Below are 16,599 nucleotides of genomic sequence, written 5' to 3'. Positions count from 1 at the left end.
TTATTTTTATTTTTTACCACATAGACCTCAATGAAGTTTGGTTGATTAAGTGACTTCAATAAGAATGCAATGGAAAACTAAGGTGTTTGAATAATAAGTACATTTGATTACTAGACAACAATGTAGTCTTCAAATGTAAATCTCGTATTGCATTTAATACATTTCATCATATCTCCTGTTACTTTCATTAAAGTATTTCATAATTTTCAAACAAAACGGATAGTAATGAACGAAATCAAAATATAAAAGTAGGTCATTAGTGTAAAATCAAGGGAATTATACATATTATTGGCCTTATCAGAGTTAAAATTACGAATTAAAATCTTACAAAAGCCTGAAATTAAGAAACTTATGCACCCACCCTCTTTCTCTTAAAATTATAAAATGCATTTAAATAAGTCAATGATTTAACACAAATAAATTAAATTTTATCTCTCGGTAACGAAAATAAAGGTATACTTTAATAAATAAAGTATGTACTTACCATTTCTATTTCATAATTTAGTCAAGGGGTATTCAAAATGTTTGTAAATTTACTGTAACATTTCAAAACAAGGTTATTTCCTGATGAAGAAAAATATACCAAAATAGAAACCTGTTTTGAAAAAAAATAAATTACTTGATAAAAAATAACTAACGAAAGTCAAAAGGCTTTTAGATTGCTAGATACATGTTACATTGAGGCATGGTTGTGGGTGAAGTTTTAATCAAAGCTTAGGTTTAGTTTCTTAATTATCTAAAACACTGCTAGATTAGAACACGGGCATAAAGAAGGGGTATCATTAAACCAAACAATAAATTAGGAATATTTATACTATCAAGATCTTGAGTTTTTCACAGATGTACATCTTAGGAGACATTTCACCAACTTTTTGAACTGTAAATTTTTTTTTTTTTTTTACTTTTTGATTGCAGTTGTAAATAAAGAAATAACACATTGTTAACAACCACTTTGTGTAACGTTTATTATTTAAATAGATATAACGTCAGGACATGACACTTTTTACATCGAACTGGACGACACTTCTTGAAAAGAAGAGTGAATTGTAATAACATTTCATTTTCGTTACAAGTTTTCTTTCCATAGGTACTTCATACAAAATAATAAAACAAAGAAAAATTTAATCTCTATTATTCAAACATGAAAACTACGTCAATATACTGGCTTGCTACTATTTATACAAAGAAAAAATTTGTATAGCAAAATAATTACATTTAAACACTGATAAACTAAATTAAAAATATTATCCTTCCTCCAAAATTAAGTGAAATTGTTACATCAATATTCTCTACAGAACAGGTACTGTAAACGTGTTCTTAATTTTTTTTTAACGTTTACATGAATACACAGTACAGACAACTGTAGGTGGCAAAAATGATTAAATTGCATGTATGTGACATATCATAAAAAAAATAACGCTTACTAAAATATCTACATTTGACAGGAAAGTATTTTTAAAATGTAAGAAGTTTCCTTTAACCTAAAGTAAAATATTAATTTTCTACTTTACAATTTTCGTACAGGTAGTAGATATGAGTGTATTTGCATTTTGACGATTCGTACATATTTTTGTTGTCAGGAAGTAAACAAAAAGTGTTCACGTGCAAAATTAATTTGAAAAATACGTTCGTGCAAAATGTGACCAAGGAAGTGCCTATTTACGTAAGGAAATCTTTCACATACAACACAAACTTTTCACGTAAGCATGCTTTAGTTATAGATATTGACTATAAATGTGACAACATTACTTGTATGATACAAACTAAAAATGGTTACCAGAACACTTACGTACCCTTTTTTTATACCCCAATGAGACATTTTTTTAAACTCCGACAGAACATGCAGTTAAAATTCAAAATAATGTAAAAACAAATACGTTTAAGTTTCTATTTGAATCACGCTTTACAACGAAATTGACCCTAAAATACAACCAAGTTGAATGGTTTTATAATATTTCATGAGTCTGTTAATCTAACGATTACATGTTATTTAGGCCTATGAAAATGTGAAATATGGTAGCAAGATTTTACGGGCTCAAGTAAAAAAATCTTACTTATCATATTTCATGGCAATGGAGATGGTTCGCGGCTCCGTTGGCTAAACTTTCTGTTGTCGCCATAACATCTTATCAATGTTTGTTTTAACACATAAATATTTCTAAAATTTCAGATGGAATATTTAAAGAAAGCCACATTATGAAGACGGCAGGAGTACTAACTAACCCAAGATATTACTAAAAAATTAAAAGGATTTTTTTGGAATTAAATACGAAGAACTGTTTCAGAAATTCCTTAAAAAAATACGTTTGACAATATTAACTAAAAAACTTTAGACTATTGCATTTTTATGCAATAAATTTAATAATACATGTTCAATAACTGCTGATGTATTCTACTGTGTAAGCTTTCAGATTAATTATTCAGATGTTCTGAATCACAAAAGAATATATATATTTGAAAATATTCTCACTTACTAATAAATATATAAACATTTTAGACGTAAAATGAGCTGCAACAAATAATCATTGTTCTATTTTTAATAGTTTACCACAGCAAACACGAATTCAATGCTTTCTTAGATGATTTATATTTGAAATAGCTGATGCACATTTTTCAAATACCCAATTACTGAATTATAAATGTACCAAAAGTTCAATCTCCAAAAAAAATTGTTTTTTGCTTGTTACCTTGAGTGTTTACTACTTACACAAGTTTACAAAATAGTTACAAAATAATACACTTTAAAAGGGAAACTTTGATAGAGTTTTTGATATGAATAAGTGAACGCCTTAGTAACTGTTAGCTAAGTTTCAGTATATGTTTATTTGATTTGCAGTAGCAACACTAGAAATGTTTTCGTTCAGAAAAAACTGATTTCACACCACTATAGTTAAGTAATTACAACAAAGTGTGTTCGCATAAATTCTATTTTCCACCTGGGAAATGGGACACACATTTAAAATAAATATATAACCAAATATCACTTTTAAAAATATGCAATCATATAACAAACGAGCCAAAATTTATCAATTTTGTTCGTAAAGCTATCTCACATAAATTAAGCCTCATAAACTCAGTACAAATTCCACAAGTTTATTATTTTTAATTCGTTTCAAGCCTCAAAAATCTGACGAACAAGTTGACTGCAATCTGTCGGATACCCTGTTTACAATGTTTATCTTCCCTGAGATCATCACATTTCCTCGCGATACAGTCAAACGGTTTGTTTCACTTTCCAAAATATAATCTCGGATTCCGTAGCGTTGACAGTAAGACCGGAAGAAAAAAAATAAGCAAAGAAAATAATTTATGTTGTGATTTGGTATCAGTTTTTAAAAAATAATTAAACTATGCTTTAAGTATGCAGTGGTTGAAGTAAGGGAACAGTGGAATATTCCGGCACTGTTAGCGCAGGGGCATCACGGGCTGAAGTGTTCGCGCGCCAGCTGCCGGCGACACTGCAGAGCACAAGTCTACACCCGGGTGGGCTGCTGGCCGTTCTTGAGCACCGTGTCGGCGGCCGGGTCCTTGCCGGCCGTGTCCTTGGCGTCCGTGCTGGCGGTGATGTTGGAGCGCGAGGTCATGGTCATGGTGGTGACGGAGCTGTCCGCCTTGCTGACCAGCGGGCCCGTCTCGCCGCCCCCGCCCGCCTCCAGCGCCGCCGTCCTGGCGGGCCGCTGGCGCTCCGACCCGCCCTGCCGGTGCTGCCGCCGCGGGAACACGCTGTTCTCCATGTGCAGCACGTTGTTCACGTCCTGCCCCGTGGCGCACGTGCACGCCTTCAGGAAGCTCTTCTTGAAGTTGTCGCTGAGGAAGGCGTACAGGATGGGGTTCATGGCCGAGTTGGAGTAGCTCAGGCAGCCCGCCAGCAGGAAGATGGTGATGGACACCCGCGACTGGCACTGCTTTGGCGGCGTGAAGATCAGCGCCACCTGCGTCAGCCAGTACGGCAGCCAGCAGAACACGTACACCGTGATCACCGTCAGCACCAGCTTGGTCACCTTGCGGTGCGACTTCTTCTTCTCCTTGGACTTGTTCTTGGGCCCGACCGTCTTCAGCTTCCTGATCACCAGGATGTAGAACACGGAGATGAGCATGAGCGGGATGGAGAAGCCCAGGATGAAGGTGTAGAGCGTGAAGGCGGTCTGGCTGCTGATGTTCTCGCTCTCGGGCCACAGGATGTTGCAGCTGATGTTGTTCTCGCTCTCCATGATGTTGGCGTACATGAAGATGGGGATCATGAGCAGCGCGCTGGCGGTCCACGCCGAGGCGGACACCACCTTGGAGATGAAGGGCGTGCGGATCTTGGGCGCGGAGATGGGGTGGCAGACGGCGATGTAGCGGTCGGCGCTCATGATGGTGAGGAAGATGCTGCTGGTGAACTGGTTCACGCTCGTCGTCGTCATGTACGCCTTGCACATGATGTTGCCGAAGGGCCAGAAGCGCAGGTTCATGGTGGCCAGCAGGAAGGGCACGCCGATGAGGAAGCACTCGTCCGCCACGGCGAGGTTCACTATGTACATGTTGGTGACTGTCTGCATCTTGGAGAAGCGCAGCACCACGTAGATGACGAGGCTGTTGCCGAGCAGCCCCACGATGCAGACGGCCGCGTACAGCACCTGGGTGATGAGCAGCAGCGTGGGCTGGTCCGTGTCGCACTCGCGGTCCATCGCCGACGCGTTGGCGCGCGCCGACGTGTTCGCGTCGTCCAGGAAGCTGTCCGTGGTGGAGGAGGCGTTGTAGTCGGCGGGCGACCACGCCGTCACCATCGCGGCCATCGCGCGCTGCAGTCTAGGACCTGGAGGCCAGCGCCGCCAAATGATCTCCACTGACTTCTCCTATGCACTGATCAACTCTGCGACACCCACGCGCGTTCATTGTTAAAAAAAAGCCAACATGGGAGTGATCGTGGTTAAAAATTGGTCCGTTGGAAGGTGAGAGTGTAATGATGTGTAGTAGAAGCCGTCCTGAAGTTATTAGAAACGTCTTTGCAACAAAAATATATTTCAGTTAAATATCTGTGGGAAATTATATTTATTATTATTTCAAGAATGTAAATAATTATCCTATTCAATACGCTCATCAGTTGCTCCTTTAAACATGTGCAGTTATTCGTAGGTCAACTGTGACCGTCACATCACAAAAAAAAGTTTATTGAAAAACCGAAGGTTTTTGTAACCACAAAAAATTTATATTATTTGGTATTAAATTTGTGGCAGTAAGAAATTAAGGCATTAAAGAAACACAGATGTTTTGTCTAGTTAGCGTGAACGATGTTCAAATAAGATAGTCGCTGAATGCTTCCTCTTTAGGTAATACATTGTCCTAGTGTGTTGAACTTTTTTTTTTTTTACACCTCAAGTCTTTTCAGAGCGAGCGCAAAAGCACCGAAGCTCGGGAGACAACATTTTATTTATTTTATTCTGGGCTTGTTTGGTGTCGTGTTAAAGTGCTGGATGTTTTCTCACAGCGAATAAGTACACTCGGTGCCAAGGCAGACTTCCTCGGAGTACGAGTCCGTTCTTCCGGACCTGCAAGCACAAACATAAATATGATAATAACGTGTCTCTCGTCGTTTGGGCATTTCAAGAACACAACGTAACTCACGGAACACAGATTACTAAGCACAAAAAATATGATTAATACTCTCATCAAACTATAGTAAACAATCAGTTTACATGCTATCTAATCAATGAAAATATGATTATTAGCGAAAATATTTTGGGTCAAGAAAATCTCAATCCAATACAGTTTATTTTTACTTCAACGATTAGTAGAAATAATATTTTTTTTTACAAGGCATAATTATTTGAGGCAGTACTATCCTAAATAATTTGGCTTCTAATATTTCCTGTTTTTACACATGATTTTAAATGAATTCGTAGTATAACCATATTTAACGGTTTGTAAAATTTGTTTTCTACTAAACAAGTCTTTAATGTTTTTTATGAAGTTAAAAGGCAAACTATTTTAAGTCAATCCTAGCATATGCTGAAAGAATTAACCGTTCATATGTAGTCTTCGTCTTCAAATAGGTTTTTAGTATTGCATTCGTAAATAAATTAAAAATTAGGGTTTTCCCAAAACTCTGAAATTATCAGGTTTCTATGATTCTTGAAAAAAAAAAAAACTAAATTTATTGATTTAATGCATGATGTACTAAAAATAAAATATTTGAAGACGAAAGTTGCATACGAACGGTTATCACAAAAATGTATACATTTAACGTGCTGCCCCATTGGCTGAATTATGTGCGGAAAAAGCCTACTTTGCCCATAACAGCCAATAATAAACGACATGTTGCAGTCATTGACAAAGCGTATCGAAGCCTATAAAACTGTAAAATATTCGCGTGATAAATCATAATTTCTATCAATTATTTATACGACGTTTAACACATAAAAGCTTATCAAATTTATTACAGCATTATATTTTACAGCGTTAACGTTTTGTCTATGCTGGTAGAAAGCTTTTAATGCAGTTGATATTAACGTAGAGTTAACCTTAATTACAATATTCTACCAGGGGTTTTTATAATTTTTATACTATTTGGGTTTTGAAACCATTTACACATGCAAGTGCCAAGAAATGCATAAAGCAACAAAACACGAATAAAATTTCTTAAGCTACCGTCCAAATACGCCACCAAGAATAATGAAGCCATTCAGAACCCAACATTTGTGAAGGAACTTGTAACTGCTAGCACAAATAAATCTCATCTCTTTATTCAATTTGTATTCATTTTATTTTTTTTATTTTACATCCATTCCTTTCTTGTACAATCAATTCACTGTAATAAAGTTAGCTTATATTATACGTTTCAGAGAATAAACTAAATTACACTATTTTATACAATCAACACATAGTACAAGTACAAGACGTAGTCTACCCACTATATTTGGTAATATGTGGCCAATAGTTAAGAAAAACTTGTCAAATATATCAGATATTAGATATTCAGGAAAAGTTTATTTGAAAAATTAGGAGGTAAAAAAATTACCGAGTATGAATGTTACTTTTCTTGAGTTACTTTTCAAAGTCTCTCAAAATATGCCATGCAAAAAAAACTGCTTTCATTTTAAATACCTTTTTAAGTGTCGATAAATACTTCAATGCAAAATTTAAAAAAAAGTTTAAAGTAAACAATAGAAAAAATAAAATAACTTGAGTTATTTTAATTGAGAAAACAACTTGCCTAAATACTTATTTTACACAAAAAAAATTTTTACAACAAGGTTTTGTAATGCAATGCCTATCTTATGGAAATAAATAAGAGCTTATGTCCAGCTGAATGTTCGTCATAGTTAATTTATTGACTACTGGGCAGTAATATGAAATTATATATATTAACTTCGTATTAAAAAATGATCTAAAATTTTGTTATTCCTAATAACTTGTGGACACGATTACAATTGGAAACACAAACGGCATGCAGCCCAACCAACGAAACACAACTAACATAATTAAATCATGACAAATCATCATATCATAAAAGAAAGTTGTTGCTAGAGTAAAGTTTTAATTTTGACATCGGTTTTATAGAAACCTAGGCCTATCGTGTATTCACATCTCATAAAATTTATTCAAGGTTATTTTTCACACAAAGAAACTAGAGAATAAATATAAAATGTCTTCATATAGATATATAAATATAACGAACTTATTTAGCCATAAAGTGTCAATTAGCGATAGATCCATTAAAAATCCTGTGAAAATAATAATCATTCTTCTCTAGGTACTGCCTGATATCCAACGATATGGAATTCAAGTAGAAATAAGTGTAGATTTAAAAAAAAAGAAAAATGTTACATAAATATTTTCCAGTCAAACAACGGTATGTAACATTTCCCTATAAGTTGTTTCAATTGACTTTCATTAGGTGGGGGTTAAATGTTCTTAATATATTTAAAAATACAAACTTATGAATTTTCAAAAGCTAGTTGCTAAGTGTTATTTTAATATCTATAACATTCACTATTTTCAATTTTAAAGTAATTTTACATCATGGCGTAATTTCCCAAATCACACATTAGCTTATTTGTTCTGTATCTTCAATCCAGATACACAAAATAAATTAAACCTCAGAGGTGCGAAATGGTAAAGTGATTTCCATTTTTAGAGCATGATCATAGAGAATCAGTATTTTGAACACCAGGTGGCTGTAGATAGTAAGAGTACATATATCAGTTCTTGAGATAGTAGACTTTTGAATTCAATAGCAACTAGCCTGGTAAACACATTACGCATAGTTCAAAACTATTGGCCACTGTAACGTTCGAAGCTTTCAGATATCTCTACACTGTTACGATATCTCTCTCATGATAAGTCACTGATGAATGTTTTGTTACATCGTTAGCGCTGTTGATGTGTCACACCAGCAATAATAGAACGTCACAAAATAGCGCATCACTAATTCCGGGCTTTGACTGTGGCACGACTGCCGCTTCACGACGAAAAATTGTTTGCAAACAAATCATAAATTAGCAGTAATACCAAAATCTCAGGCGCAACAAAATTTCAGATGGTAATTAATATCCAATATGGTCAAGTATCGGACGCCACATTCGTTGATAAATGGGTACTTATTTTTCTTCTGTTGCAATACTGAAGTTTTCAGTTGCTGTCACTTCAATAAATGCGTTTATTTCTTTTGGATTTCACACATTCAGAATAACTGTATATTAAAACAATAATTTTTATTAACTGTTTCACTATTTTATAAGTGAAGAGACTCTTGTAGAGGTTTATTTGAGAGTGAAAGAATTTTCTCTCTGACTAATCAATACATTTACAATGACTTATCTATACTAATATTATAAAGCTGAAGAGTTTGTTTGTTTGTTTGTTTGAACGCGCTAATCTCAAGAAGCACTCGTCCGATTTGAAAAATTCTTTCAGTGTTGGATAGTAAATTTATCGAGGAAGGCTATAGGTTATATTATATTATATTATCAATAACATTAGGGATCCTTACTAAAAGTCCAATTTAGAATCAAATGCGTTGGAGGGGGTTAGATACAACATGCAGTACTCGTACGAAGTGTGTGTTGACAATGCCGCAGGCGCTAGAAGTTTATTTCCTATTGCCTATTAACATTGTTGCCACGCACTAGATGCCTTATCATTCTTAATTTTCCCATACAAGTAAAATACACCCGTGTGATATTAACAACGAAGTAATCAGTACCCTCATAAGAGTTCAATTAGTATTTAAATACTTTTCATCACTTTAAATCGCAAACCTAAACTATTGTTTTTTTTCTGTCTCTGTGTTTAATTTGTTTTTTTATTGCCCTTTTTTTCAAGTATATATATATATATTACAGACTTGAAACTTCACAGCAATGTTCCTTATGTTACGCAGGATGACATTTTCCGAAAATTAGATCCCACGGGTGGTTAAAACCAGGCAAAAGTGGGTACTTTGTCTGCATGAGAACATAATTTTGCATTGTTCATGCCTTCTGCGTCTCCATGGCAACGGGCATCACGCGGCAGTGGCGTACCCACAAGGAGGGGCATGTATAATGAGCGGCGCAAGAGTGATCTGCCTGTAGACTGCCGTAGCGAAGTACGGGTACATCAGTTGTACGTTGCGTGCACGAGTCGGGAAACCATCGGTGCTATTCATTTTCTCTCCGGTACATTATACAGCATTGTAATAAATTTTCACTGAATATTTTTTATTTACCATTACTGTAAATGGGAGATGTGGCTTAATTTTGTTCCATTAGTATAGCCGTGCGAAGCCGGGTCGGGCAGCTAGTCATACATAATTGATAACATAGGGTTCTTTATAAAGAATCATGAAGTGCACAAATATAATACAAGATTTAATGATAACATTCATTTACCTTCTGTATCATTATCAGTTGTTCAGAAAGGTCCCTTTGACCCTCTGGCAAAATTTTTTAACTCTTTACCTAACCAATATAAAGTATTAAGCTGCCAAGATAAAAAGAAATTTAAGGTTAATGTAAAGAAATTATTACATAAGAATTGTTTTTATAATATCAATGAATATTTTGACTTATATTGTTATTTTAAAAATCATTTATAATTTATAGGCTATAGGTAGTTGTTATTCAATATTTTGTGGTATGTTGTCTTTTTTGTATCATGTTTGTATCGTGATTATGATTTGTTAATATGTCGTATTTGTTTTTATCAATTTGTAATCTTTGTTATAATTTATATGTGCAATTATTGACGTTCTCTATACCCCAATTATTGTATTACATACATGTATAAGGGTCAACAGAGATATGTAAATAAATAAATAAATAAATGAAATTCTGTTGATTTTTCCAAAATGTTTCGTAATAACGGGTGATTAAATTTTTGTGTCGACATCTTCTTGTATCCATAAACAAACACAAAACATGGCTTTTAACAACAAAAAAAAAAAAACAACAAAAAAAGCATGCGTGTGCATGAAGGTGTGTTCTAAAACACATAATTCGTTTCAGCCTTGAACTGCAGAAATATTTAGTTGTTTGGCTTCGCGTATTTCACGTCATCTAGCTACAAGTTCGATTTTGTATTATCTATCAAAAGTTTGGAATTACAGGACACACACATCTTCATAAATAACTTATCATTTCAAGCGGACTACTGGAAGTATTAAATTAAAAACATGAAATTACGAAGGTTGACACTAACAAGTGGCAAAGCTATAGCATATGCTCTGTCGAGCAATAAAATGATGTATGAAAGCTATGCTGTAGGCGGATACTTAATGCGTAGTATTCCAAAGATTTTGAGGCTTAATCTCCATCAATATTAATAGCAACAAATTACGTCATGTCTCACCCTTCATGGAATGTTTGCTGCGCTCATATAAATCCAGGATGAGTTGCACTTTATTTAATTTTTAGGGTGTGTGAGAGTCTACATATATATAAGGATACTATGTAACCACGTATTCACGTGACCAGGCAATAGTAAATTATCTAACCTAACCTCTCGCATGACTAACATCGCACATTACTACAATGTTAGAGGTTGAGTCACCATTCGACTTAACATGCATTAGACGAAAAACCCTACTTTTACCCAATTATTTTTTGCACTGTCCTGTAACAGGAGTGGAGTATGCGGATAGTGTTTGATCGATACTTTAGGAACATTAGAGAAAAAATTATATGTTTTGTACGGTAAGTATTCTAAATTATCCACCCTAGCTAAGGCTAAATAAACCTGCTCCTTGTAGGACTTATAGCCTACGACATAAGAACACAGTGCGATTCAATAGAAATTTAAAAATATGGGTGCGTGTAGTTATGTACACGCATTTGAAATGATATTTACTTGGCGTCGTAAAAAAAAAAAACTAATTTTGTTGCAAATAATAAATAGAAATAAAATAATAAAAATACTGCAGTGATAATATAAATATGGTTGATGAAGTATAAATTAAATCATTTAAGATTCTCAAATAAATACACAATATTCAATACATATTAATATAAACATGTGTAGGCTATTCAATTAGTAATTTGATTTAATAAATCAAAGTATTTACTTTAATTTATTATGTAAACCGAATAATAAACTAAATGTTTATCCTAATTTATTAATTATAATTATTTATCAAATAATAATGTAAATATATATAATGAAAATCAATTATACATTCGGGAACATAACCTCATTTATATAAATACATTTGAAAAAGTTTATAAACACAATTTATACCACTAATATTCACAATAAATATATATTTTTTAATTATATGGATTAACATTCAAAATCAATTACTAAAGTATATTATTTAAAAACACATGTTAAATTTTTATTTGTATGTACCCTTTTTATATTCTCTCTTTTTTGTTGCAAACTGCAAGCGCATCGTAAAAATGCACTATCATCATATTTCATGACGCGCCTAAAGAAGTATAACTTCAAAAAATGTAACGTACTTTTACAAAAGATCACTTTGGAAACCAGTTGCCAAGAAATAGTTTGTACATAATTTTTCAAGAAAGACATAGTATCTTTGCACAACACATAGCTATGATTATTTTTGCATATATGAAATACCTTTTTTCTAGTAATACTGGGTAATTCTTACGCAAATTGGCACTTTATTTTATATTTTAATTAATGTTTCTTTCATGCATCTTTTTTTAACCATTGAAAAGATAACACAGGCGAACAATAATTATTTTTTTGGTGCCTAGGATTTTGGAACTGATTTTAGCTATATTTGGGGCGCTGGATATAAATATGAAATTATTTTTTATCAGCTCTACGTCTTGAGATAAGAGTGAAGAAATAATTAAAATCGCCTGCTTAACTCGTCACTTCTTCACTTCTTCACAGGGATACCCCAGGATGGGAACCCCATCATTCATTTCAACGCTTCAACTAAATTTGAGGTCAGTTTGTGAGTTTTAGCCGCGCAGGATCGATCAAAGTTAATAAAAAAAATGAGTTCCAGTATAAGAAGTTGTGTAAATCATCCTGATGTGTTTTGCTACATATGCGGAGAATACACATTAAAAGATAACAGAAAGACTGTTAGTGACTATGTAAAGAGTGGTTATCATGGATACTTTTTTGTTAAGCTCGGTGATCAGGATAAACCCTGGGCACCGCATCAGGTTTGTAGAACTTGTACAGAACATCTACGCCAGTGGACTAGCGGGAAAACAAAAAGTTTGAAATTCGGCGTACCGATGTTTTGGAGAGCACCCAAAAACCACATCGATGACTGTCTTTTTTGTGTCTAGTAAATATTACTGGAATCAATCGAACAAACCATAGCAAGTGGACCTACCCAAGCGGCGAAAATCTATGTAAGAGAGGTAAAATAAACTGGTAGAGCGTTGCGAAAAGTGCTTGGAACTGAATGGCGACTATGTGAAAATGTGACGCAGATATGTAGTAAACTAAAACTTTCAATAAAACATTTGTTACGACTTTATTTTTTTTAATGAAAAAATGGTACTTACTTTCCGGACACGGCTCGTATGCGTTATTTCGGAACATTTACAAAGAGGAAACCAATTATACAAAAACATAGGCAGAGTAATATCGGGAAATATTCGTGTCGATAATTTCGATACCAGAACCTCGAATACCAACAGATATTCTGCATCGCCATCGGCAGGCGTGCTGAGGCGAATCACCCGATTATCGGAGGAAGCGATGCCAACTGCGGGCGAGCGATTTCATTGGCTGACGTCTTGGAACACAATCAGAGCAGTCGCGAGCTAGAACACAGGCGCGCCTCGCCACCGCGGGCTCCAGCTGTCACCGATCACCAGTCGTGCTGGCAGAAAATAAAACAAATCACGTGTTTTCATGTTGCAAATGCACTTATAATAGACTACAAAAAAAAAAAAAAAATCGAACACGACATTTAAAGTAAAATTCTTTAAAATAACGCCAAACTTGATAGATGTACGCCAATTGTGTTTTCAACTACATTTATGGTCACGAATTAAGTTTCCTCACCCGCTTCTATAATTCGCTGACCGAACATCTACGTCGACTATAAAATAATTATATTTTTCACAGCGAAATTTTAAACTATAATATGAAACGGCTCCGATAAAGCGAAAAAAAAAGAGAACTGATTTTCGAAAAGGAATTTATTAAAACACTGACCATCTTGTTAAAATACACCAAACAGTTAATATGTACTACAAAGTTTCCCTTTGGCTTTGTGAACTTTGGTCCGCGCCGTCCGCCATAGATGGCAGCACCGTGGTTACACTTTTCCGTTTCATGCAACTTCCGTGCCATTCACGAAATCACTCCTACCAAAATGCCTCATACCGAGGGATGAGATGTTATATATAAAACAAAAAAAAAAATTGGTTTTCTGTAAAGTCGGTTTACGGACGATAGTTTAACGTGACAACGTCAAAACAAAACATTGATCAAATGATTGCACACTTTCATGAATAAAATTGAATCATTTTTATTGAATTATCACAATTTTGTATGGATACAAAAAAGGAGTGAAATGAAATCTACAATTTAATTGATAAAATTACTTTTATTTGAACTCATTAATTCAAATATGTTTATTACCTTAACGAAAAGATTATTTTAAATATAACTTTTATACATGTTTTCTATTTAACTTCTTCCAATCTCTGTTATTCTGGTAAGGATAGGACGATGATAGGAAAAAGTAGGAAACGAATGGGAGTGTTTCAAGTTTGATGTGCCTCGAAAAAGTCAAATCGATGGTTGTTCCAATCGAGTGGAAGAGAGATAGATGCGGCGCAAGCGTACAAATAGCGTAACGGGACACAGCGTAACGGGAAAATGTGCGTAACGGGACACTTTTTCGTGCGTGCAGCCGGCGTTCATCGATTTATTTGACGTCACGTCAAAAATATTAGAAGAATAAGAAACGAATGCGGACCAAAACTCTCTCTCCGGCGGGAGATCGCGATTTGGCCACCCCTGACTTCATCGGCGGTGTTTACGACCGCGTCGTAAAAGGTCATAACGCTCAAGACGGGAACAAAAGGAGCCCCCGCCCCTCGGATGAGCTCCACCCACTTATCCACCCCCCGTCGCAGCGCCCGACAGGATTGTTTCAACGTCGGGAGCTCAGCGCGCCCGAATACGCCAATGTTACGTACCGCAAAATAGGCAGCTAGCGAACAATTTATTCTATTAGGTAACGCACTTAAGCCTAAAGAGCTGAGCTGTATCGTAAGTTTTTCTGTAATTAGCCCACATATGTAAAATAAAAGTTATTTTTAGTTTTTGGTTTGTAAATATGACTTTATATTTTCACCACATGTTGAAGCTGATTGGTGAAACGAGTCGTTCGTTGTTGGTAAGGTACTATAGACGTTTCCCACAAAAAAATTGCTACTTCGCTGCCTAACTGACTGTCTGCATCTAGCCTATATCAAACCCTACTTTTTCTTCTATAAGCATCAATATAAGCCCTCATCTGATTGGCTGGCACTGCACCCAATAGAACGAGTCTTATCGTTACTGGCTTCCTCTATCAAGACCCACTGGCAAGTATAAACAGATACCAACCCCCGGAAAGCAACGAAACAAAGGAGAATAAAAACGTAATAAATAAAATTTAAATACAAATAAATATTATCAAACACAGATACGGCTTGGCCTCTCTATGAATGTCGAGTTATTGCATTTCAAACCTATTATTTTCGATCTACTGAAACTCATTAAGAAAGATAAGTATCGTGTTTGACGTTTTATTGCGAATTTGGTCACCAGATACCTATGTATATGAACACTTCGATTGACTAATTTAGCTATGGTCACTTACTAGAAGTTAATTTTCGTTTTTTTTTAAAGCTGCGTAACTTGTACAAATGTATATCTTTACTTTAATTTTCAAAATATTTCTTCATAAAAACCTAAAATCAGCAAAAAATTATTTAAGAATGATGTGGTAAAACGTAACTTAAATAATGTAAATAACCCGTAAACAGAATAAACTTATATCTACCTAGTTTAATTTGCTACTGCAGAACTTTTTTGTAAGCCTCAGAAAAAAAAACATGATTTAAGAAATGCGTTAGTATGTTATTCGTGCCAGCACATAAACAAGCTGAGAGTATCTAAAGGCAAACAAAACTTAGAAAAACCAGCAAAAGGAATTTTGTCAGTAATCAATATGAAAGGGAGAAAAAAATAGTAGAACGATAAATCAAATAGATGAACGAGGATGGCAAATGTTAAAACTCACCATCAACTGTATAACGCGCAGGTAAAGGCTGTAAATAATTAACGAGAAAGTTTCTTAATTTTTTGCGCTGGTTTAGTTTTGTTACTTGCCAATTTTTAAAACTGAGTGAATATTATGGCGGTCAGTATTTTATAAATATTATTTTAAGATTTAAAAAAGCTTTAAGGTTCAACTTATATTTCAACCCCTAGGATGAACGGAAAGTTTGTTTTCATGTGGTTTACAGTTTAAAATAAATTTTTTTATTTTATGAAACCTTGTTTATAAAACTGTTACGATGTAGAATGTAATTCCTAAATCTATAGCAAAATATTTTTCAGAAAATATTTCCAATTTTCTGGGTATACCAAATTCATTTCGTTCATACTAGATGTACATAGAAACTATTTAAAAACAAACGACCATAGATGCATTACGAATCAAGGGGGAAAAGTTCAAAAACTTTAATGGGAAAAAGAAACTAAGGAAACGATCCCTTTAGAGACAGATATGTGACACCACAACCAAAGGAACACGTGCGAACGCAGTGGACTGCCAGACGCGAAACGTTACAACACGACTGGGAATACATATGGCGAACAAATCAACCACGTTTCAATCTCAGTTTAGACAGGAGAAACAGACTTGTATTCGCATGCTTGCAACATGTTGAATAAGGTTCGCACATTCAAACTTTCCACTGACGCCTCTTTTCAAACTTGTAGGTATTTGACGATCAGATGAACTCCGAAAAAAAAACGCCATAGAAAACGTGCAGCAAGCTGAAAAGCTTTGTTGTGTTCTGGTATCCGGGTGAAAATTGCTTATACATCAGCGACAATTTATCACTGAAATGAACAATATCACACGTTGGTTGAAGTTGACTGTTACCATGAACTTTTTCACGGGACCCTCACGTCGTG

The 16,599-nt window shown here is 34.8% G+C and overlaps 1 protein-coding gene across 12 annotated transcripts in view; it reads right to left on the bottom strand.

Annotated features, from left to right (window-relative positions):
* Positions 1 to 940: 940 nt before the first annotated feature.
* The window catches only part of LOC134541618 (somatostatin receptor type 5-like), a 719,278-nt gene continuing 703,619 nt past the window's right edge, over positions 941 to 16,599 (bottom strand). For all 12 annotated transcript variants that reach the window (XM_063385165.1, XM_063385173.1, XM_063385166.1 and 9 more), the window contains one exon: positions 941 to 5,531. In XM_063385165.1, the coding sequence (XP_063241235.1) occupies positions 3,474 to 4,778 (1,305 nt within the window). In that variant the 5' untranslated portion in view covers positions 4,779 to 5,531 and the 3' untranslated portion in view covers positions 941 to 3,473. The remainder of the gene's footprint in view (positions 5,532 to 16,599) is intronic.

The sequence above is a fragment of the Bacillus rossius genome, assembly GCF_032445375.1.
Source record: "Bacillus rossius redtenbacheri isolate Brsri chromosome 4 unlocalized genomic scaffold, Brsri_v3 Brsri_v3_scf4_1, whole genome shotgun sequence".
Classification (NCBI taxonomy): Eukaryota; Metazoa; Arthropoda; class Insecta; order Phasmatodea; family Bacillidae; genus Bacillus; species Bacillus rossius.
Note: the sequence above shows the minus strand (reverse complement) of the source record. Positions and strands in the feature narration are given on the sequence as shown.